The sequence below is a fragment of the Zalophus californianus genome, chromosome 6 (assembly GCF_009762305.2).
Source record: "Zalophus californianus isolate mZalCal1 chromosome 6, mZalCal1.pri.v2, whole genome shotgun sequence".
In the NCBI taxonomy this organism is placed as follows: Eukaryota; Metazoa; Chordata; class Mammalia; order Carnivora; family Otariidae; genus Zalophus; species Zalophus californianus.
This window is the reverse complement of record NC_045600.1, coordinates 25143850-25166506: the sequence shown is the minus strand read 5'-3', so window position 1 is coordinate 25166506 and position 22657 is coordinate 25143850. Positions and strand designations below refer to the sequence as shown.

Below are 22657 nucleotides of genomic sequence, written 5' to 3'. Positions count from 1 at the left end.
CATCTGCTCCTCCCATCCCAGTTTCCAGCAGCTCCCCAGGAACTGAGGGAGGAAGGAGTATTCCCCTAGGAGGAAAGGTTATTTCAGAAAACCACAGCAACAGGGATCTGAAGTCCCTGCTCAGCACAGTTGCCCACAGTCTCAGCACAGAATCTATGGTGGCTAAAGCCACCGCCTTGGAGAACACCTCTGGTTCCACCCATCACCCTTGCTCCTTCCGGCTCTGGGCCCCTTCCCATGCTTTAAGACTAGCCCAACCATGGCAACCAGACTTGTACAAAAATAGCTTTTAGACCCCACAGCTTTAGTTTTCACCTGTACCCTTCCTTCCTCTGCTCTCCTTTCATTCAGCTGAGAGTAAAACCTGCACTTGTAAGAAGAGGTAGGGCATTTCCTCCTCCTTATTCCAGGCAATCCCCATAAGGTCCTGTGCTAAACAGCAAGATTCGCTGACTTTCAGGGGCGTGGTAGTAAAGCATGGCAGCTCGGAAGAGAGGCAGCCTGCCGGAATCCACAAACGTCTTAGACTGTAGAGCATCCAGAGAGAGGCAGTTTTGCTACTTACAGGCTCATTTAAGTCCAATTTAAATGATACCCAAAAAAGACCTTTCAGTAAAGGTAATCAGAATCTGTGAGTAATATGGATTGTACACTTTTACCCAAAGGCAACATTATAATGTACACATTCAAGTCCAGCTAAAATACCCAGTCAAGGGCCTGTGGGTAGACTTCAGTGACATGGGCTCATTCATAGTGGGGCTCCTGGATCGCTGGTGTACAAGTGAGGGTTGGGTCAGTGCTGGGACCAGAGTCTGCTGGGATCATGAGTTCAGCAGGCTCATTGTGGACACTGCTTAGAATTGGCAGAGAGGTAAATATCATCGTGGACTTCCGGGAGGGTCAGGACCCAACTTATGGGGGAGAGGGGTTACCTCATTTCCTGCTGCCCTGTGTCTTCCTGGCTCTCAGCATGTCCCAGCCTCATTTAGCCACATGACTAATTTGTGTTGGACTTTTGGATGCAGGTGGCACTTCTTGGAGCCCTGAACATGAAGAGGTTGAAAGCCCTGTCACCCCCATCTGCCAGGATCTGACCTCTTGACCATCACTCTGGAAGGCGGTGGTGACAAGAAAAAGTGGTCATAGCAAAGACCAAAACAACTGGTCCTGATGTGGACTGCCTGGTAACCCTTAGTGTTTGCCAAGGGGGTGAGGGGACCGGCTGCTGAGGCTTGGCAGGTGGTGGAGATGGGCCACCTCAGGTCAGCTGGAGGGACGGCTCTCTGGGGATATGCATTTCCTCCAACCCCCAACAAGAAAGGGCTTGGTCGTGGAAAAGATGAAACCTCCCAGAATTTAAGTGTAGAGACTCCAGTCTTCTCTCCACAGCCGTGTGAGGCCTCAGCAGCAAAGGACTTGAGGAGGGATGGGGCCGAAGGCAGAGTCGCCTTGGAAACACATTCCGTTCTCATTCTCCTAACTGGGGTGAGAGCTGACCCTATCAGGCTCTCATCTTGCCTAGAACAGTTTTGCTTTGTGCATTTGCTCAGGAGCGGGGAGGCGCACCAGGATGAGGCTGGAAGTGTCGGGCCGCAGGTCCTCCATCTCCTCAGGTGGAAACTAGAAGAGGGGGCTCCCTCCAACTCCTGGGAGAAGAGAGGCCACGCTGTGCATTACATAACCAATTAAACAACAACCCTCCGGTTAGTTGCTACACCAGGGCAGGAACTAGGGAAAAAAACAAAACAAAGTTGAAAGACAAAAGCCAGCAGCAGGCTGGTCGGTCACTTCCTTTCTCCCAGGCCCACCCCCCATGGGTCTGCCTTACAAGAGAACCTGTCTCTCCTACTCCAGGAAAGGCTATGTTCTGAGGAGGGTGGAGTGTCCAGGAATAAAGCAAAGGAGATTCTCAATTTACCTCTTTGGGAATTGTGTTTCCTCAGATGTAAATAGAGGTAATATATGAACACCTGCACTGCCACGAGCTAGTGTTGTCAACTGATAGTGGAAGTACTGTTTCAACTTAGCAAAAGTCTGTGCCAATGTCACGTGACTCAGGAAAGCCTCCAGGCCAGGAAAGGGTCTCTGGGGACACACCTCAAAGCTTAGAGCTGCAAAATAATGCCTCACCCATGGGCAAACCATGCAGCCAGGCTGGGGAGAACTACCCACCCTCAATGCCTACCAATGATACTCTGCAAGTCTTAGCATCCCTTGCTTGCCAAAGCCCAAACGACATAATTTCAGATCTGAAAATTCCTCACAGGTGGAAAAGATTTTTACTTTAATTCCTATTTCACCAAGATATAAAACAACAAAGAATGAACTTACCCACAGTCACCAAATGACCAGGCCAACATGACCAAGCGGTGTTCCTTATCTCTGGCTGTTTTCTTTCGGCTGAATCCCAACCCAGGTGGTTCAACAGAAGCACCAGGTAACTTTAAGTAATTCAGATTCTCAGATTCAGAGGTATGGGGTCTGGGATTCTACTCAGGTAAGGCAGGAAGCCACACCTAGTTTCAGGGCTTCCCAGGGGCATGTGGGTTTCATGGACCTGCTGCAGAAGGAGACTGGAGGAAGACGAAAGTACCAGCAGAATGAGGCCCAGAAGGGAAACCTTCCAGCAACAGATGGCCCACAGTCCAGCTCTGACTCCAGCATGCAAAAGAGATTATCAGAAATAGGCACTGAGCAAGAGGCAACTGCCACGCGTACATCATGCCTCACGCAGCTGCCATGGCTTTGACCAAGAAAATGCTTCTCACCCCACATTCCATTCAGACTCTCCTGAAATGCATGTGGACCTGGGGAAGGTATGGGGGCAGCCGACGGAATGGGAATGAAAGCAGCTGAAGGAGCTGTCCTCTAGCTTGGTGAGGAGGGAGAAGAGAGCTGGACCCCAACAAAAGGCAAGCGAGGAGGCTTCTTCAGGCCCTGTTCCTCGCAGGCCTCAGAGCAGCAGGGATATGTGCCAATTATCACAGGGCCAATATACCTTTCTCAGGTCAAGCTTTAGGACCTGAGAGCCCAGCCCAGGATCGGTCTCTTCCTCTCGCCCACCTCACTCTCCAGGCCTTCTCTCCCCCATGCCTTTCAGGATCCTAACAAAATGATCAACAGTAGCGGGGCGGGGGAGAATGGTAAACCTTTATTTGGAAAAGAGAGCTTAAATTACCACTTAAAACCCCCATTTCATTTCCAAAACAGAAACAAATAAGAAAACAAGGAAATGATCATCTATAAAACTCCTGCCCTCTGCCATCTTGAGCCATTTTAAACTGCATTTCCTGGCAGAAGAGAACAGTGATGGGCCCTAGTCCTGAAAACCAATAGGGCACTGACTTGAGACCATCTCAGCAGGTGCCCGGAGAGAGAGAAACACGATGAACGATGGGTAGGGTGTGGACAGGTGGGCCTGGGGCTCAGACAGGCACACGCCTAGTGCCCAGGAGACAATGTTCCAAAATACACACGCACAGATAAATTCCCCAGTACCTGGGCGTGGAAAGCTTATAACCATGAACACAGCAGCAGAATTCAGGCGGGGTCTTTGGCTTTCAAAACAAGGGGGAGAGAGCCTCCTGCTAACTGTCCCTAATTCTAGCCTCTCCGCCACTCCCTTCAGTCCCATTCCGGAGGCTGAGCGGGGCAGCAGCAAGGCTAATCTGCAAAGACCAGCAGCTGTTCTGAGTTGAGGGAGGTATGAGGAGCTGCCGGCCCAGGAACACCCAGGCTGCACCCCAGCTATGAAAGATTAAGGCATGCAGGTGATACACGTGGGCAAGGGGCCCCCTGAACGGGCCAGGGTAGCCCTGTGCTAGGAAGAAAAGCACTGGCAATGAGCAGCTGAGGCCTTGCTGGCCAGAACCAATCCTAAAGCACTGCCCCCTCGAGTTCTTGGACAGGTCTTGCCCAAGGCCACCTTCTGCAGAGAGGGTTTGGCCCCCACCTAAGTATCAGGCTTTTTTAGGAGAAAATGGACAGGAATGGGGGAAGCAGCAAGGTAAAAAGTCGTGGGAGGAAAGGAACAGAAGATAGCTTCGGAGGTGTGCAGAGGAAAGAGAACAAGTCCCTGAGGTCTTGGGTCCTAGCTGAAGTGGCCACACAGCCTGCCTGCTCTTACCACTGCCAGGACTCCCACCCTTGCCCCAGTTCTGCAGGGAGTCCAGTAAGACAAGAAGTTTCCTGAAGGTTCTTTCTAGTCCTTTAAACCTCAAACTCTTATTCCAGTCCACTGACCCCACACAGGGGCTCACCCTGGCACCTCTCTCACAGCAGCCTGGGGAAAGGGACGAGCCCTAGAGAAAGCATGCCAGGGCTGTGGGAGCTCTGGGTCGCAGGCTCAGAGGCTGCTGCGGCAGGCAGTGCAGCCCGGAATCTGCTGTTCCAGGCTATGAGGCCCATTCATTCCCAGCAGCCAGATGAGTATATGCCCTGGGTGGCATGATGAACGCCTCATGAGACACAGGGGATAAAAGGGGAGAAGGGCCCATGCCCCTGCTGCTGCGTGGCAGCACACAGCTACCAGGTCATGCCCTCAACCTGTCAGGAGGGCGACAGCCCGTGTGGAAAGTGGGCTGGTCAGAGGCAGGCATGGCCGTACAGAGCAGTCCCACCCCAAGAGGACACATGCATGCTACACACCTCACATGTGTGTTTCTGGCAAGACGGCTGGGCCCAGAGGTCATGAAAGCAGAAAGAAGATTGGGTTAGAAGATACCATCAAGAAACGGCCTGAAAGCAAATAACCAGTGAGATTAATAGCTCCCACAACCCTGGTAATTAAAAATTAAGGGGGAGCACTGGATACATGGAAGGAAAGGGGAACCCCCCCCCCCCCCTGCTTCGGCCTCTCCCAGGGCCACTGAGTATGTGGCACAGGATTAGGAAGAGGTTGGGGCGGGGCAGGGACCACAGGCAGAGAACATGGACAGGCCTGGAGAAAATCTAACCATGGGAAAAGGGAAACGGGGAAGGGGAGAGGAGAAGAGGGGACGTAAGTTTCTTGGATCTAAGTTTCCAGAAGCATGGGGTATTTCCACAGTCTCTGATCCAGTGAGCTCTTCTGGAAGAGAAGCTCTCTTCCTCTGGGAGCCCCATCATGGGGCGGTGACTTCCATCCCAAAGCTGGCCAGCAGGCAGAGGTGGTCTGAAGAGCAGAAGGGGTTGGGTAAGCCATTGGCAGCCCAGAGAATCTCTTCAGAGAGGAGGGAGAGACGGCCCAGAAGCTTGAGAGTCCCATCTTGATACAGCCTGCGATCTGTGGCACAAAACAGAAACCAGTAGGGAAAGTAGCCACGGCCACTACACGGGGTGGCTGGGGCCTGTGGGAGCTATGCTTTATGGAGGCTGCATCCCCTTGGCTCCCCCGCCCTCCCTCACCTCCCCCTGCTGCCTCTGGCTGAGGCCTCCCTTTCTCAGATACTCTGTGATATATCAGTGAATGAAGCAGGGTGTTTTCAGGGAGACTGTGGCAACCGGAGAATGTGTGCCCAGGCCCAGCATCTACGACAACTTCGGATTTTCTGAGAAAAGCTGGAAATCCAGATTTTCTACATAAAATCTGATTTTTTAAACATAGGGAAATCAATTCAAACATTTTAAAAGACATGCTTTAAATAAAACAGGCATGCAGCTGGTAGGCTGCCACACTGTGACTGCCGGTAGAGGGTGAAGAAACAAGAAATAGGGTCTCTAACCTAACCAAGTCCCTCGCTAAATGGCTGCCATGTTCAAAATCCACTTGCCTCCTGGTGCTCTATTTTTACCTCTTAAATAGAGGTAGGGCTGGTTCTGCCCACCTCTCTCTAATGCTACAAAGATAAAAAAAGAAGGCAGGCAAGTGGCCTAAGGGGATTATGATGAGGATGACCAGTGCCAGGAAGGTATGAAATTTGCTCTTTTGCGAGTCTGCTCTTTTGCCAGCAGCCCAAGCCATGTGACCAAATGCCTGCCCTATCATCAGCTGTTCCCAAGGACTTCTGAGGGTGGCTTCTATGAACCCAGGATCCTCCAGGCTTACCAGTTCTGTTCCCATTCTCGCAGGACTCAGCTGAGAAGAAGATGTAATCCACTGTCATTCCAAGACCCAAGGGCATTGTGGTGACCTCTGGGTGGCCATGCTGGGGCAGGAAATGAGTATATACTGAGGTCAGGTGAAGGCAGTGCTGGATGGTGCCTACAGTCCTGCAGGGATGAAGGGGAAGAGGTCAGTCAACAAACACTGAACTTTTCTCAAAGTCACTTCCTCTATGGGTTTTATAGTTTTTAAGGGACAATCCCAAATAACTCTATTTCAGCAGATTCCTTCCCACGCTAGTAAGAGGCAGATGGTCTTAGCTAAAATTAGCCTAGAAATAGACACATTTATATGCAGTCCCCCTGACCTTCCTCACCCCACCCCCACCCCACTCTCCTCTCATTACCTGGTAAAGTATACCTAATGTACCCTGTCCAGGGGTCAGCAAGTTCTTCTGTGAAGCCTTACTCCCTGAGGAAAAGTGCATGGGCTCTTCATCTGCAAGAACCTAGGTGGGTCACCTCTGGCCTCTGCACACCAGCCCTTCCAAAAGCTTAGCACATATTAGGAGAAGAGAGACCTCAGCAAAAAGTGCCTCAGGAAAGCCAATGAGACTCTCTCTCCTTCACCCAGATGGGGGCTAGAAAGCAAGCTGCAGGGAACTGGAAGGAAGATCACCTGGGGAAGACAGGCTCAGGCTCCAAAGTGTCTTCCTCAAGGACAGACTGGGCCCAGCCAGCAGGCCGCTCTGTAGAAGACCAGAGAGAAAAGGTTTTATTATTCCCAGCAGACAGTGAAGCAGGGTCAGAACTTTGCACCCTGGAATCCCTCTCAGACCCTTGACCAGATTGCTCCAAAAGGGGAAAGGGGAAGAGAAGAGGTGATGGGATGAAGAAAACAACAGATCAACGTTGGAGGAAGGCAGACAGAGACCTTGAATGCAGCCATTTCTTCCTTGGCTCAGCACCTTTTCAAATAATCTATTTAAATTTATTCTTTATAAATAAATTTATTTAAATTTATTCTTTAGGTAATAGAGTCACACGGTACAAAAATCAAAATGTAGAGAAAAATATCAGTGAAAAGTCTCCCTCCTGCTCTGGGGCTCCTGCCACTCAATTTCCCTCTCCAGAGGCAACCGATGTGACCAAATCTCTGTTATACTCCTTCAGAGATTTTCTATCACATGCCATCTGCTGTGTGTATATGTGTATGTGTGCATATACATATGTATGCACACTAGGTAACATGTATGTATACATTCTTAAATACACATAAATAAGTACATACACATACATGAAGAAAAAAATACACATTTCCAGTGACCTTATTATGGACTGAATGTTTGTGTCTCCCCCAAGTATGTTGAAATCCCACCCTCCAGTGAAATGGTATTTGGAGGTGGGCCTTTGGGAGGTAATTAGGTACACAAGGGTGGAGCCCTTGTGTACTGGATTAATGCCCTTATAAAAGGTTTGGATCCCAGAGAGCTCCCTCACCCTCTGCCACATGAGGACACAGAAGTTAGCACTCAGCAACCCAAAAGACGGCCCTCACCAGAACTGGATCATTCTGGCACCCCAAGCTTAGACTTCCAGCCCCAGAACTGTGAGAAATAAATTTCTGTGGTTTATAAACCATCTAGGCTGTGACATTTTGTTATAATAGCCCAAACTGACTATGACAACAGGGTAACAAGGATCAACAAAATTGACAAACCCTTAGCTAGACTGACCAAGAAAAAAAAAAGACTCAAGTTACTAAAACTAAGAATGAGAGAAGGGCCACCACTACCAACCCTACAGAAATTTAAAAATTATGAGAATAATATAAACAACTGTGAATAGGGTTAATAGGTGGAGATTTGGGGAGAACAGCATGCCTAGAGAGGACATGGAAGCTTCCCAAATACCTTGCCCTATGCGTCTCTTCCATATGGCTTGTTCCTGAGTTTTATCCTTTTATAATAAATGGGTAATCTGGTGAGTAAAATGTTTCCCTGAGTTTTGTGAGCCATTACAGCAAATTAATTAAACCCAAGGAAGGAGAGGGTCATGGGAACCTCTGATTTATAACAGCCAGTTGGTCGGAAAGTACAGTTAACAACCTGGACTTATGACTGGTATCTGAAGTCCAAGGAGGGGATTGTTGGAAGCACAGGCTGGGCTTGTGACTGGTGTCTGAAGTTGGGGAGTGGAGGAAGTCTTACAGGACTGAGCCTTTATTTCATCTGTGGAATCTGGTGCTATCTCTGGGTAGATGGTGTCAGAATTAAATTGAGTTTAACCCCCCCTCTTCTCCATGTTGAATATTAAGTCTCAGAACACCAAAAGAACAATATATTAGCAAACCAAATCCAGCAAAATATAAAAATGATTATATACTATGACCAAGTACAATTTACCCTAGGAATGTAAGGTTGGCTTAACATCTGAAAATCAATTAATGTAATATATTATATTAATAGAATACTGAAGGATAAAAACCACATGATCATCTGAACACACATAGAAAAACCATTTGACAAAATTCAACACTGCTTTACTGGGGGGGGGGAAGCAGCATAAAAAACTAGACACAGAAGAGAACTTCTCCAACAGGATAAAGGGAATCCACAAAAACCCCAGGGCTCATATCATACTTAACGCACAACACACTTAAAAGCTCTACCCCTAAGATCAGGAAAACAAGGATGTCCACCCTCACCACTCAACTTTAGAGAGGCCTAGCCAGGGCAATTATGGAAGAAGAAATAAAAGGCATCCAGATTAGAATGGAAGAAGTAATGCTATTTCTGTTTGCAAGATGACATGACCTTTTATACAGAAATCCTAAGAAATCCACTAAAAAACTATTAGAATAAATGAGTTCTCAAGACTGCAACATATAAGAATATACAAAAATTGCATTTTTATACACTAGCAGTAAAAATCCAAAAATGAAATCAAGAAAACATTTCCATTTACAATTATCATCAAAATGAATAAAACAGTAATGAATTTCACAAAAGTGTAAGACTTACACACTGGAAACAAAACATGGAAAGAAATTAAAGATCTAAATAAATGGAAAGACATTCATGTTCACTGATCATAAGATAGTATTATTAAAATGGTAATACCTCCCAAACTGATCTATAGATGTCTAGATCCCTATCAAAATCCCAACTAGTTTCTTTGCAGAAATTGACATGCTGATCCTAAAATTCATATAGAAATAAAAGGGACTCAGAATAAACAAAATAATCTTGAAACCCCACAAAGTTATAGAATGTATACTTCTCTATCTCAAACTTATACAAAGCTGAAATAATGAAGACACTGTGGTACTAGCATAAGGATAGACATATAGTGAACATATAGACATATAGTGAAGACTCATAATAGAACTGAGTGTCCAGAAACCTGTATGGCCATGTTCAATTAATGTTTCACAAGGGGAGGGGTGAATGGACAATGACTGCTAATAGATACAGGGTTCCTTTTGGGAAAGATGAAAATGTTCTACTGTTAGATTGTGGTGATGTATACACAATTCTGAATAGAATAAAAGCCACTGGCTTACACACTTTAAGTGGGTAGATTTTATGGTATATGAACTTCATCACAATAAAGCTGTTTTTTTAAAAAAAGGGTAAAGGAATGTTATGGACAACTTCCTGCCAACAAATTTAATAATTCAGATTAAATGGAAGATTCCTTTATATACTTTACATTTTACCTGTTGATTTTTTTTTGTTGGTATTATAAATAGGGTCTTTTCTTCATTATTTTAACAAATATATCCTCATTTTTATATATGAATACTATTGTATTTCTGTATATTCATATCGTGCCAGCCAGTTTCCAGAATTATCTTAATGCTTGTAATAGTTGTTAGTTGATTGGATCACCAGTTATCTAACAACCTGAGCAAGTAATTAACCCCTCCCCTCCATTGTGTTACTTCTGTTTTCTGACCCACATTTCTGTTTCTAAATCTGTTGGCTGTCATCTTTGAATATGGCTGAATAATGACAGTGGTCATCCTTGTCTTATTCCTAACTTTGACAGGAATGCTACTACAGCGTCTTCTTTAAGCCAGATGCTAATATGTGGAGCTGAGAGAAGTGTGGTTTGGTTTTGGTTTTTAATTTGCAGGCCTGCAGCGGCTCCACTCCCCAACTCCTACTCCTCACCTCTCCTGCACATTGTTGCCACCAGGCACTCTGACTGACCAAGATCATTTTAATGGTGTAAGGGATTAAGGGCAAACCTCAAAGACAACATGGGTTCAATTCCAGACCATGGCAATAAAGTAAATATCCCAATAAAGCCAGTCAACTGAATTTTTTTTGGTTTCCCAGTGCATATAAAAGTTACATTTATATCATACTGTAGTCTTTTAATTGTGTAATAGCATTGTATCTAAAAAAAAATGTACATACCTTAATTTAAAAATACTCTATTACTAAAAAATGCTAACCATCACCCGAACTTTCAGCAAGTCATAATCTTTTTGCTGGCAGAGGGTCTTGCCTCAATGTGGATGGCTGCTGACTAATGAGGGTGGTGGTTATTAACGATTTCTCTGTAGCATGCAATGCTGTTTGATAGCATTTTGTCCAGAGAACTTCTTTCAACATTGGCGTCAATCCTCTCACACCCTGACACTGCCTTATTGACTAAGTTTATGTAATATTCTAAATCCTTTGGGGGTTCCTCTTGGTTTCAGCTCAGGTCATGATCTCAAGGTCCTGGGAATCCCTGCTTAGCAGGGAGTTGGCTTGTCCCTCTCTCCCCTCCCCCTCCCCCCCCACCTCGCTCATGCTCTCTCTCCCTAATAAATAAATAAAATCTTAAAAGAAAAAGAAGCAACTCCTCATAAATTAAAGTTTTATCCTGCGTTGCAGCAATTCAGTCCCATCTCCAGGCTCCACTGCTCATTCCAGTTCTCTTCCTGTTTCCACCACATCTGCAGTTACATCCTCCACTGACGTCTTGAACCCCTCATAGTCATCCCTGAGGGCTGGAATCAACTTCTTCCAAACTCTTGTTAATTAATGTTGGTATTTTGACCTCTTCTCAGGAGTCACAAAGGTTCTTAGCGGCATCTAGAACAAGAAATCCTTTCTAAAAGGTTTCAATTTACTCTGCCCAGATCCATCAGAGGAACCACTATCTGTGGGAGCTATAGCCTTACAAAATGTATTTCTTCAATAATAAAACTTGAAAGTCAAAATCATTCCTTGATCCCTGGCCTTCACAATGAATACTATGTTAACAGGCATGAAAACGTTAATTTTGTACATGTCCATCAGAGTCTTGGGTGCCCAAGTGCACTGTCAATGAACGATAATATTTTGAAAGGAATCTTTTTGTCTGGGCAGTAAGTTTCAACAGTGGGCTTAAAATATTTAGTACATCATGTTGCAAACAGATGTGCTCTCATCCAGGCTTTGCTGTTCCATTTAGAGAGCAGAGGCAGCACAGATTTAGCATAATTCTTATGGCCCTAGGATTTTTGGAATGTAAATGAGCACTGGCTTCAACTCGAAGTCACCAGCTGTGTTAACCCCTAACAAGAGAGTCAGCCTATCCTTTGAAACTTTGAAGCCAGGCACTGACTTCTCTCTAGCTATGAAAGTCCCAGATGGCATCTTCTACTAATAGAAGGCTGTTTTGTCTACTTTGAAAATCCATTAAGTGTAGCCACCTTCATTAATTATTTTAGCTGGATCTTCTGGATAACTTGCTGCTTCACCTTGTACTTTTATGTTATGGAGATGGCTTCTTGCCTTAAACACTATGAACCAACCCCTGCTGGCTTCAGACTTTTCTCCTGCACTTCCCTCACTTCTCAGCCTTCGTAGAATTAAAGAGAATTAGGGCCTTGCTCTGGAGTAGGCTTTGGCTTAAGGAAATGTTGTGCTAGGCTGATCTTCCATCCAGACCACTAAAAGTTTCTCCACATCAGCAGTAAGGCTGTTGCTTTCTTATCATTCAGGTGATCACTGGAGTAGCACTTTTCATTTCTTTCAAGAACTCTTCCTTCGCATTCACAGCTTGTCTTACTGTTTGGAGCAAGAGCCCTAGCTTTTGGCTTTCAACATGCCTTCCTCACTAAGCTTAATCATTTCTAGCTTTTGATTTAGTGGGAGACATGCAACTCTTCCTTTCACTTGAACACTTAAGAGGCCATTGTAGGGTTACTAATTGGCCTAACTTCAATACTGTTTTGTCTCAGGGAACAGGGAGGCCTAAGGAGAGGGAGAGAGAAAGACAGGGGAATGGCTGGTCGGTAGAGCAGTCAGAACACACAAAATATTTACCAATTAAGTTTGCCATCTTATATGGGTGTGGTTCATGACGCTCCAAAACAATTCCAATAATAATATCAAAGATCACCATAACAAATAAAATAATAAAAAGTTTGAAATATTGCAAGAAAAACCAAAATGTGACAGATACAAAGTGAACAAATGGTATCGGAAAAATTGTGCTAATAGACTTGGTCAATGTAAGGTTGCCACAAACCTTCAATTTGTAAAAAATACAATGTCTGCAAAGCACAATAAAGTGAAGCACAATAAAACAAGGTATGCCTATATCTAGTTTTTCCTTAATTTAAGGGGGGTCTTTTAAAAAGAAATCTAGAATAGATGTTGAATTTTAACAGTCTCTTGGACATCTATAGGATGCACTTCATATATTTTAATAGATTTTATATATATTAGTATGTTAAGTTATATTAATAGATTTATCAAACAACCTTTGTATTTCTGATACACTCCATTTGGTCATGGCATACTGCTCTTTCAATGTGCTGCTAGATTATTTCCTGATCTTCTATTTAAATTTTTTTGCATCAGTATTCATAAGTGGAGAATTTTAGCATCGACAGTTTTTTCTGTATAATTGTTGTCAGGTATCGGTGTCAAAATACTTGCTGCATAAAAATAACCAGCTTTCTTCCTCTGTGCACTGTAATAACTTAAATAGTAATGGAATTACAAGTTCTTTAAAGGTTTGATTACATTCTCCAATCAATCTGAGCCTGGTGTTTTGGTGGGACTACACCGCTGAGAACTTTATGTATTTCTTCCCTACTTAGAGTCTCTCTCTCCTCTGTAACCAACTTTACTAAAATACATTTTCTAAAATTAATATATGCCATCTAAGTTTTTGATTTCTTTTGCACTTAGCTGGGCCAAGAACCCCCTTATAATCCTATTAATTATTCTGCATCTGGATACTTTCACTTGTTCCTTCCCTGCCCTTCGAAATGGGTTGGCTAATGGGCCTACCTAATTGACAGCTGTTTTTTTGCCCAAACAACAAACTCCTATTTTTCTGTTTTCTAAATTATTCCCATTTATATCTTTTGTTTTCTTTCAGCTTATTTGTTCTTTTTTTCTAACTTAAGTTGAACGTGTAATTTAGTTACTTTTATCTTATATACAAATGTAATTCTGTGCCTCTAAATATTCTGTATAATTCTATGAACTTTTCACTGAACAGTTTTAGCTATATCCCACAAATATATGGTACTTTCATTATTATTATTTTCTAGATACTCTGCAATTTTAGCTTAAATTTCACCTTTGACTCAAAAGTTTGAAATTTTCTAAATATCCAGATGATAATGTTTTCTTTTTTGTTTCTCATTTCTATTTTTACTGCATGTGTGATCAGAGAAAGACTGTATAACTTCTATGCTTGAGATTTACTGAGGTCTTGGTTTTTTTTGGTGGTCTAATTCTTAAGAATTTCCTACGAATACTTAAAAAGATGTCTTTGCTCTGCCTTCAATATTCAGAGTTTGATATGCATCAATCAGATTTACCATATACAACATGTTACTGGAATCTTCCATATTCTTGGTTATCTTTTTTCTACTTGACCTATTGTGGGCTAAGACAGATAAATTAAAACCCTTTACCATTAGTTATTTTCTGGCTACTGTTCCTTGTTAAGCCTGCCCTTTCACTTTATGATTGTTGATGTAATGTTATTTGGAGCTTAAATATTTATAATGCTAATAATATCTTCATTTTGAGTTGTATCTTTTACCATCACAATACACCCGAAAACTCTCAGTGAGCAGCAGGATACTACAAACGGTTTCCCTCAACAGCAGGTTCTGTCCACGCAGCACTGGGTACAGACTGCACTGTTCTGGCAGTCACACGGGACTAGAGGCCTCTGCATGCCCCGCCAGGCCAGATGAGCACATGGGCCACAGCTGCCTCTACCGGAGCTGCAGCGTCTTCCTGACCCAGTCAGCACTGGGAGCAGTCTAACAAGTAAGTTCTTCTGCAAGTACTTGGGAAGAGGCTAAGCTGTGTCCAGGCATGGGCCAGTGGAGAAGCTGGACTCAGAACTTTCCTGGTTAGAAAACTGATCAGACGCTTTCGGTCTGCGGCCATCTGGTCAGTTTGTAAATAGTGGTTACAAAAATCATCTATTAGCCATTGCTTTTTCTATGATGTGCTGTATTGGGCATATGGTTTGTTGTTATTTGTTAAAAGACCTGAGGGTCCAGAGTTCAATGGAAACAGGCAAGTGGTCATGAGAAAGAAAATCAGTAACCCCCTTTCAGTGTCTTTAAGACCATACTGGAAGGAAGAAATCATTAGTAATTGAAAATGTTTACAAGATGGGGACTTAAAATTTAGATTCTCTTCTCATGAATTATTCCCCAACAAAGGGAGCTGGGGACAGTGAGAATCACAATGTTTTTATTGCACAACTTGGGTAATGCAGAATTCTCTGGTGCATTGCAGTGTCAGCCAGTGGGAAGGTTAGACCACCACTACCTAGCACTGCAACTCACATGCTGCCTAGTAAAACCAGTGTCACAGTCAAGTCAGCAAGTTCTGATGTGCACTGGTGGGTTGCATGACTCTAGTATTAGACTGGAAATATTCTTTGTTAGCATATCTAAACACATCTTCCAGAAAAAAGAGCACATATTATGATTTCCTTATTGCACTTAAGTCTTTCTGCTCATGGTGGGAATATAAACTGGTCACTATGGAAAATAGTATGGAAGGTCCTCAAAAAATTAAAAATAGAAATGCCATATGACCTAGTAACTCCACTTCTGGGTATTTACCCAAAGAAAACAAAAACACTAATTCAAAAAGATACATGCACCCCTATGTTTACTGCAGCCTCATTTATGATAGCCAAGATATGGAAGCAGCCCAAGTGTCCATTAACAGATGAATGGATAAAGAACATATAGTGTACACACACACACACACCCCCAGAATATTATTCAGCCCTAAGAAAGAATGAAATCTTGCCATATGTGACAACATGGGTGGACCTAGAGGGCATTATGAGTGAAATAACTTAGAGAAAGACAAATAAATTAGGATTTCACTTGCATGTGGAATCTAAAAACCAAAACAAAGAACAAAATAGAAACAGACTCATAAACACAGAGAACAAAGCAGTGGTTGACAGAGGGGAGAGGGTGAGGGGGAGGCAAAATAGGTGAAGGAGATTAAGAGGTACAAAATTCCAGTTATAAAGTAAGTAAATCATAGGAATGAAAAGTACAACGTTAGGGAACAGTCAATATTGTAATAACTTTGTATGGTGATAGATGGTAACTACACTTATGGTGGATGGGTGTGTTTACTCAAATTTAATCTCAATTTTGAAAATACTGTTATTATTTTACAGTTAGTGAATTGGATATTTCCCCCCTACATAATGATTCTACTTACAAAGTGATCATCAGTATGTGTTTTAAAGGTTTAATTTTGTTATTGAATTGAAATGCTTGTTTTATGTTTCAAGTACAATACTGTTTTGTTTTGGTTTTTAATAATATATTCTTAACATGAAATGTGGGGTCCTGCTACTGTTTTAACTTTAGGATTTTGTAATTATAAAACATTGGGCCACCGCTTCCCTGCCTGAGCCCACTTAATACCAGCAGTCATCTCAGTTCCTGGAACATGCTAGCTGCTTCATGCATGGGGGCCATCATTATCATTATTGCAATTGCTACAGCTATATAATAGATTTAGTTTTGCAATTAAATAAAAAAACAAAGAGAGCCACTGAAATGTTCATTACTTGGTGCAAAATGCTAATTCAAATTAAATTCCTACAAGAAAAAATAAATTCATCACTGATCACCAGTCCTTCTAATATAGTTTTTCCAGTCACTGCTTGGTCGTTTTAGGTTGTTCTAGCAGTTTGGTCAAGAAAAGCTTTTGGCTGAGCATGAAATTCTTGAATCATACCTTCTTTCCTCGAAGCCTTGTTCTCCTGTCTTCTAGAGTTGAATGATAACGTTAAGAAGTCTGAAGCCAACCTGGTTATTTTCACTCTTAAGAGCAGCCCAATCTTTTTGGCTCAACTGCCCAAAGGATTCTTTTGTCTCTGGCTTCTAGTAACTTCAGTAAGATGTCTTATTGTTGATTCTCCTATGTCATTTTTTTACTGAAAACATGGTACATTCTCTCAATTTGAAGACTCAAATCTTTTAATTTGGGGAAAATCTTCCTTGGATCATACCTTTACCTATTTCATTGGTGCCATTACATTGGTTTTCTTCTCTGCGAACCCCAATTATGTGTATGTGGACAGTCTCCTCATCTTCCACTACTGCCATTTCTCTCTAATCCCTTTTATCCTTTTACTTCCTTTTTATTTTGCTTTCATAGCCTCTGTCTCTTGGCCTGTTTTCAGCAGTATCTATTCCTATTCCTTCTCATGCTGCACCCAGTTTTGTCTTCATTTTATGTGATTTTTAAATTTTTTATTCTTTCCTGGCTCTGTAGCTTCCATTTCATCTTCTGATGTCTTGCAATGTGCCTGAACTTGTTTTATAAAGGCAATTATTTTTGGACTCTTATTTCATAAAGGCAATTGCTTCACTTTTTTATTCATGGGAAAATAATCATAACCTTTCATATGCTTCATGACAACAATTTTTATCTTTGAGGTAAGCATTCTTTATCTGCCTTTTATTTTTCCTGTTCCTTCTTCTTTCTTTCTTGCAGTATTCTAGCACAGTTTGCATGCTGGTTCCTTCTGGCTTTGAATTAGTTGAGGTTTTTCTGTACCAGCTATCTGTAAAGCTTCTCTAAGGGAAGAACTGGGTATGCATTCCAAGTAACAGGACTATTCCTGATGACACAGGGTTGTATATGAGTCCTTTTATTTTTTATTTTTATTTAAGATTTTATTTATTTATTTGAGAGAGAGAGAATGAGAGATAGCACGAGAGGGAAGAGGGTCAGAGGGAGAAGCAGACTCCCTGCTGAGCAGGGAGCCCGATGTGGGACTCGATCCCAGGACTCCAGGATCATGACCTGAGCTGAAGGCAGTCGCTTAACCAACTGAGCCACCCAGGCGCCCTATATGAGTCCTTTTAATCTTTACTTCTCCGCAGCCAAAAGCAACATGCAGCTCTGTGAGTATCTCATTGCTCTTCCTGCCCCTCAAACAGATTGCTTAATGCAAATAGGGCTTGATTCCTTGATCAGGCTTTTCTCCAGTGCCTATTAAGACCAAAACAGGTTCAGACAATCTCCTATCACTACCTGTGCATCCTATTCTTGCTGATGAAATAAGGGATTTTAATTTTGTGCCTTGAGGTACACTCCTCACCTTGGAGAAGTGCACTGTGCTGGTTCTTTGTTGAGATCTACATAGTCCCCAGAGAAGTCCTTCCACACTTCCTCCAGCACCCATGCACGATCTCCAGTGCTTCCTGCAGCCATTCTACTTATGTTGTGATTCATGGTTTCAGATACATTCAGATCTCCTAGTTTTCTCAAAGATGGAGTTTGCATTGCTTTTTCCCATTCTCCTTGTTGCTTTGGAATGGTTTCAGAGACAAGAAGGGGAGAATGTCAAGTGTGCTCCACCATGTTTGATCTGGTAGTTCTCAGTAGAAGTAACTTTTTATCACAAGCAGGACTACTGTCACCTTCTGATTTTCAAACCCTGTCATGTGCATCTTCCCTATATGCTGTACACACATTGGTTATTAGCAACTTAAGCCTAAAAAGGTTACATGGCTCATCCAAGGTCTCAGACATGATTGGAATCCAAGTCTCTTGATTCCTGGTCCATGTTCTCACTGTGCCGCACATCTGTGCATGTATATGGCCACAGAACTCCACTGACCTTCCTTCTAAGCAGGCTTATTGCCAGAAGCTGACCTTAAGAATTATACCTACAAAAAGACTAAGAAACCACATAACTGACAAATATCAGGGGTCAAGAGGAAAGAAGACCAAGAAAACAAGCTTAGTTTCCATTACCTGGCTTAGTATCTGTCACTCCTTCCATAAGAACCAGTCCTACTGGTCGCTGACAGGCGATGTCACAGAAACGGAATCGCAGCAGGAAGTCTCGGCTATACTTTAGTCTCTCTGCAAACCAGAAAGGCCATACAGTGAGAGAAAGGAAGAGAAGCCACATGCTGAAACCGCCTTAATACCGAGAAGCTTCCAGTGTAGGGACAAAGAGGAAGCCTGGCTCTGAAGACAAGTTGATTTTCGAAGACATAAGATTTAAAGTTGTCCATTTCACCGGGAGGTCATGAGGACAGTGGGAAAAACAAAGGAACTTGCTAAGAGAATTGAGGGAATTACATTTTCTCTTGTTACTGAAATACCAGCTGTCTCCCAAAATGGGCAGAGGCACGGCCAACCAAGAATGTGGCACAGGCTCACCTGCTCTCTTGGGGTGACAGGAGGTGAAGTACTGACAGCAGTCAGTGATGCCCAGGGAGCTGGGCCAGAGTGGGGCCTGCAGCTTCCTCTGGTAAAGCTGATGGGAGAAGTCTTCCTGTCCAGACACCTAGAAGGAAATAGCAGGTGGGAATGAGGATACCGAGATGGAAAAAGAAAACAGCCCATGATTTGGGACATGCAGACACACACGCACACAATCACACACTGTATACATAACATAAGCAAAACACGTCAGTCTCGGGAAGGTTAAAAATAAGGAGCTAATTAAAACCATTTTTTTTTTAACCAGAAGCACTGAAATAGCCACAAAGCAGAAACGAGGGCTAAGGGAATAAGGTACGTGAGTCAAAGAGAATAGAACTGTATGAACATATAGTCCCCTAAATTTCACCTCCGAAAAATCTACATGAGTCTCCATGGGGAATATCAACGTTCAGGGGGCTTTAATTTGTAGTGGGAAAAGGTTTTATCCTGATCTTCGGATCTTCTGGATCAAGGTTTAGCATCTTAAGTGCATCATGAGGAAAACACAGGGTCAAACCAAATGGGAAATGCACCAAAGAACTTTACTGTATCTATGTCACCATCCTCGGTCAAAGCCAATGAGCAGCCTGGGAACAGACAGAATGTAGTAGGGAAACATTGGGTAACATCAGTCATCTGCATATCTCCACCGTGTGTAGCAAAATTCCCTTTATTTCATTTAACAACAATAAATATTTGAATGCCAGCTATGTACAAGACACTAGCTAAGTGTTGGGGAGAGCAAAATGATAGAATCTCTCTGCCCTTGAAGGACATAAATTTTCAATATGCCATCTCAAGTAAGACAGACCTAAAATTTAATGGTCACTTTCTAGCTGTGTAACTTAGGGCAAGTTAGTTAACTCTCTAGGGTTCAATATCCTCTACTATAAAATGGGATAATAATATCACCTACAATTAAGAATCTTGATAATGACAATTGATGGCTGACTGCTTCCTCTGAAGCAGGAACTGGAAAACACTTTACCATGCGTTCTTGTATTTGATCCACCAAACAACGACAACAAAAACCCCTCTAAAGTGGGTCCCATTGTATCCCTAGTGTATAGATGAGGCATGGGGCTTAAGGAAGTTAACCTGCACAAGGTAGCAGAGCAGGGACTGGAACTCAGGACTGTCTGGCTCTTAACCACTATGCTTAATGGCGCTGGTCACATGGTAGGCACTTAGTAAATTCTTTTTCCCATTCTCCGAGCTCCTTGATTATAGCAGCTTTCCGGCAGGATAAGACCTTTCTCTGCACACATGGGAACCAGGACATTGCTGGCATTTGAGTAACCTCATTAAAATAAAAGCCCAAAGTGCTCAACTATTCAGCCATTTTGTGTCCTTTCTCCACTGCGCCTTGCCAAAAGCTAAGCAATAAGTCGGACAGCAGTGGCCAGAGGAAGAGGGAGATTAAGTGACATATAAAGAAATCAGCACAAGCTGTCCATCAGCAGGGCTAAATGGGATAAAACTATGAATCTATGCTATCAACATTCAGCAGTTAAAAGGAATGAGATAGCCCCATATATACCTTGTCGAGTGAAAAAAAACAAGCTACAGAATGAAACATACAGTAATAGGTTTATAAACACATATACAACAGATCATATACCAGCTGTCAGAAGCAATCACAGCACAGTATTGGAGGGCAAGAGCTCTGGGATCCTGGCTCCACCACTAGCTACCTGCATAGCCTAGAGCCAGCAAACTGCCGAACTTCTCTACGCCTTAGTTTCCTCACTTAAAAAATGGAAGCAATGATAGAAACTGTGAAAGTTGAGTGAGTTAACACATGTAAAGTGCTTAAAATAGCACCTGGAACCCAATAAGGGCCTAATAAATGTAAATTATAATTACAATATCACAGGAACATAGGTATCACTGTAAATGCATACAGAATAGTCTGGAAGACCACCAACAAACTTCAAACAGTTATTACTTCACTCTAAAGGGAAAGGTAAGGAATGTAGGTGATAAAGAGGGTTTTGGTCTTATTTTACAATGTTTGAATTCTTGCCAGAATGCACTTCTGTCTTACTTATAAACTAAAAATTAATGATAAAAATTGAAAGGATTTCAAGATGCCAAAGGCACCCAGGAATTTCTAACTTCCAGGCTTGAGTACAGTCTATTCAACAGAACAAGAAAAGGCCGGAGGGAGCCAGAAAAGGTGTAACTGTGGTCCCTGCCACAGAAGGAGCACTAGCTGCCCATACCTGAATCTCTCCCTTGGCCATATTCCCACCCCCGCAGTGGCCTCTCCCATTTCACCTTCCAGGCTGGCATCCCATGGTACTGGAGCTCTCCATCCCTGATGAAGTTGTAGAGAGGTGAATTAGGAACAGAATTCAGGTCCCCACACAAGATGATGGGGCAATGGCTGCCATCAGACAACCTGGCTACTTTGTCCACTTCGGCCAAGAGAATGGCCATCTGGGCCAGCTTGACATCACCCCGGCGTGGGTTGTACAGGACATGAGTATTTGCCACACAGAGGGGGGCCACCGACACTTGCCCCAGGCCTTCTGGGACTAGTGGCTGCAGCAGCAACACTAAGCCCACGTTGTCCCGATTGAGGAGCTCCAAGCCAGGCCGGAAGTACTCCACAGGGCTGGCACAGAGCAGACGGAATCTCGTGGGCTTGTAGCAGACAGCACAGCCATCTGTCTTACACCCGGTCCTCCTCTTGTAGAAACAGGTAAAACCTGCAAGGAACACCCGGCCAAGGAGATGGGTCAGAGTCCCCCAAGCTTGAATCCCTCCAACCAGTGGCAGTAGCCAGGGCGTGTGTGCCTATGGCACTGCTCCTGCTGCTCAGTAAGGGGGTTCCTGTCCTTGCCAGCTCCTTGGTTCTGCAGAGGTTCCCTTACAGTTATAACCAGGTGACCGAGTGGCTACAGGGGACGTAGGACTGAAGGCTGTGAAGCAATATAACTGGATAGGAAAAGCATGGTGGATAGGAAAAGCATGGTGGATAGGAAAAGTATGGTGGATAGGAAAAGCATGGTGGATAGGAAAAGCATGGATTCTAGAGTCAGACAAATTAGAGTCCTAGCTCCACAACCTACTAGCTTTGTAGCCTGGGTGACCTTGGAGCAAGTCACACACATTTTCAGAACCTCAGTCTCCTCATTGTAAAAATGGGGATAACAATAACTCAGCCTCACAGGGTGGGTTACTTCAAGGACTAAATGGCAGAAAATATCAAAATTGCTTTAAAACTCCAGAACTCTTTCTTTCTCACCCATGCAGAGGAGGAACTAGTGCACAGGTGAGACTGAGGATTTACTGAAGCAAAAGGAAAAGATGGTGCCTTCAGGAAAGAGCAGACAGGGCTGGAGGAAGCAAGACCGGTGAACATGCCAGGGAGCTGCATTACCCATCATTCGCAGAGAAGGCTCCAGCTGCTCCCAGTAATGATCTTCCTGGACTTCCTGGAGACACAGGATCTGGGAAAGTGACAAGGAAACCAATCACTCCAAAGTACCAAGAGTGCTAGAAAGTGACTCCCACCCTAGGAGCAGGCACTGAGGCCAGGTGGGAAGCTGCTGCTTGTCTCACGCAGGGTCACACTGGAACTTTCCACAGGGCTGACTCTTCCCAGACAGCCACCAGCAGCAAGGACAGGCCTAGAGTTAAGCTGAGTAGACCAGATGCATGCGCTGGATTTTCCCACTTCTTGAATCCCTCAAGTCTCCCTCCCTGCATAAAGGTGCTGCAAAGTGTGTACCCACGGAGTCTTCTCAGCACCTGCCAAAAACTCATTTACTCCAGGCAGGGAAGCTCCAGCCCTAGGCAGAACTCCAATCCTATAAACAACTATGGGGTTGAACTCATTTTCTAAGAGCACTGGGAAATAGCCCACGTTCAAAGCAAATACAAGATGGCACTTC

At 43.6% G+C, this 22657-nt stretch overlaps 1 protein-coding gene across 7 annotated transcripts in view; it reads right to left on the bottom strand.

Moving 5' to 3' along the window:
• Window positions 1-485: 485 nt before the first annotated feature.
• ANGEL1 (angel homolog 1) overlaps window positions 486-22657 on the bottom strand; it is a 35373-nt gene continuing 13201 nt past the window's right edge. For 4 of the 7 annotated variants that reach the window (XM_027571486.2, XM_027571487.2, XM_027571488.2 and 1 more), the window contains 7 exons: window positions 22144-22213; window positions 21036-21469; window positions 18711-18837; window positions 18297-18407; window positions 6701-6770; window positions 6026-6189; window positions 486-5263 (listed from right to left, as the gene is read on the bottom strand). In XM_027571486.2, coding sequence (XP_027427287.1) covers window positions 5103-5263; window positions 6026-6189; window positions 6701-6770; window positions 18297-18407; window positions 18711-18837; window positions 21036-21469; window positions 22144-22213 — 1137 coding nt within the window. In that variant the 3' untranslated portion in view covers window positions 486-5102. The remainder of the gene's footprint in view (window positions 5264-6025; window positions 6190-6700; window positions 6771-18296; window positions 18408-18710; window positions 18838-21035; window positions 21470-22143; window positions 22214-22657) is intronic. The other 3 variants (XM_027571491.2, XM_027571492.2, XM_027571490.2) reach the window with 2 other exon arrangements.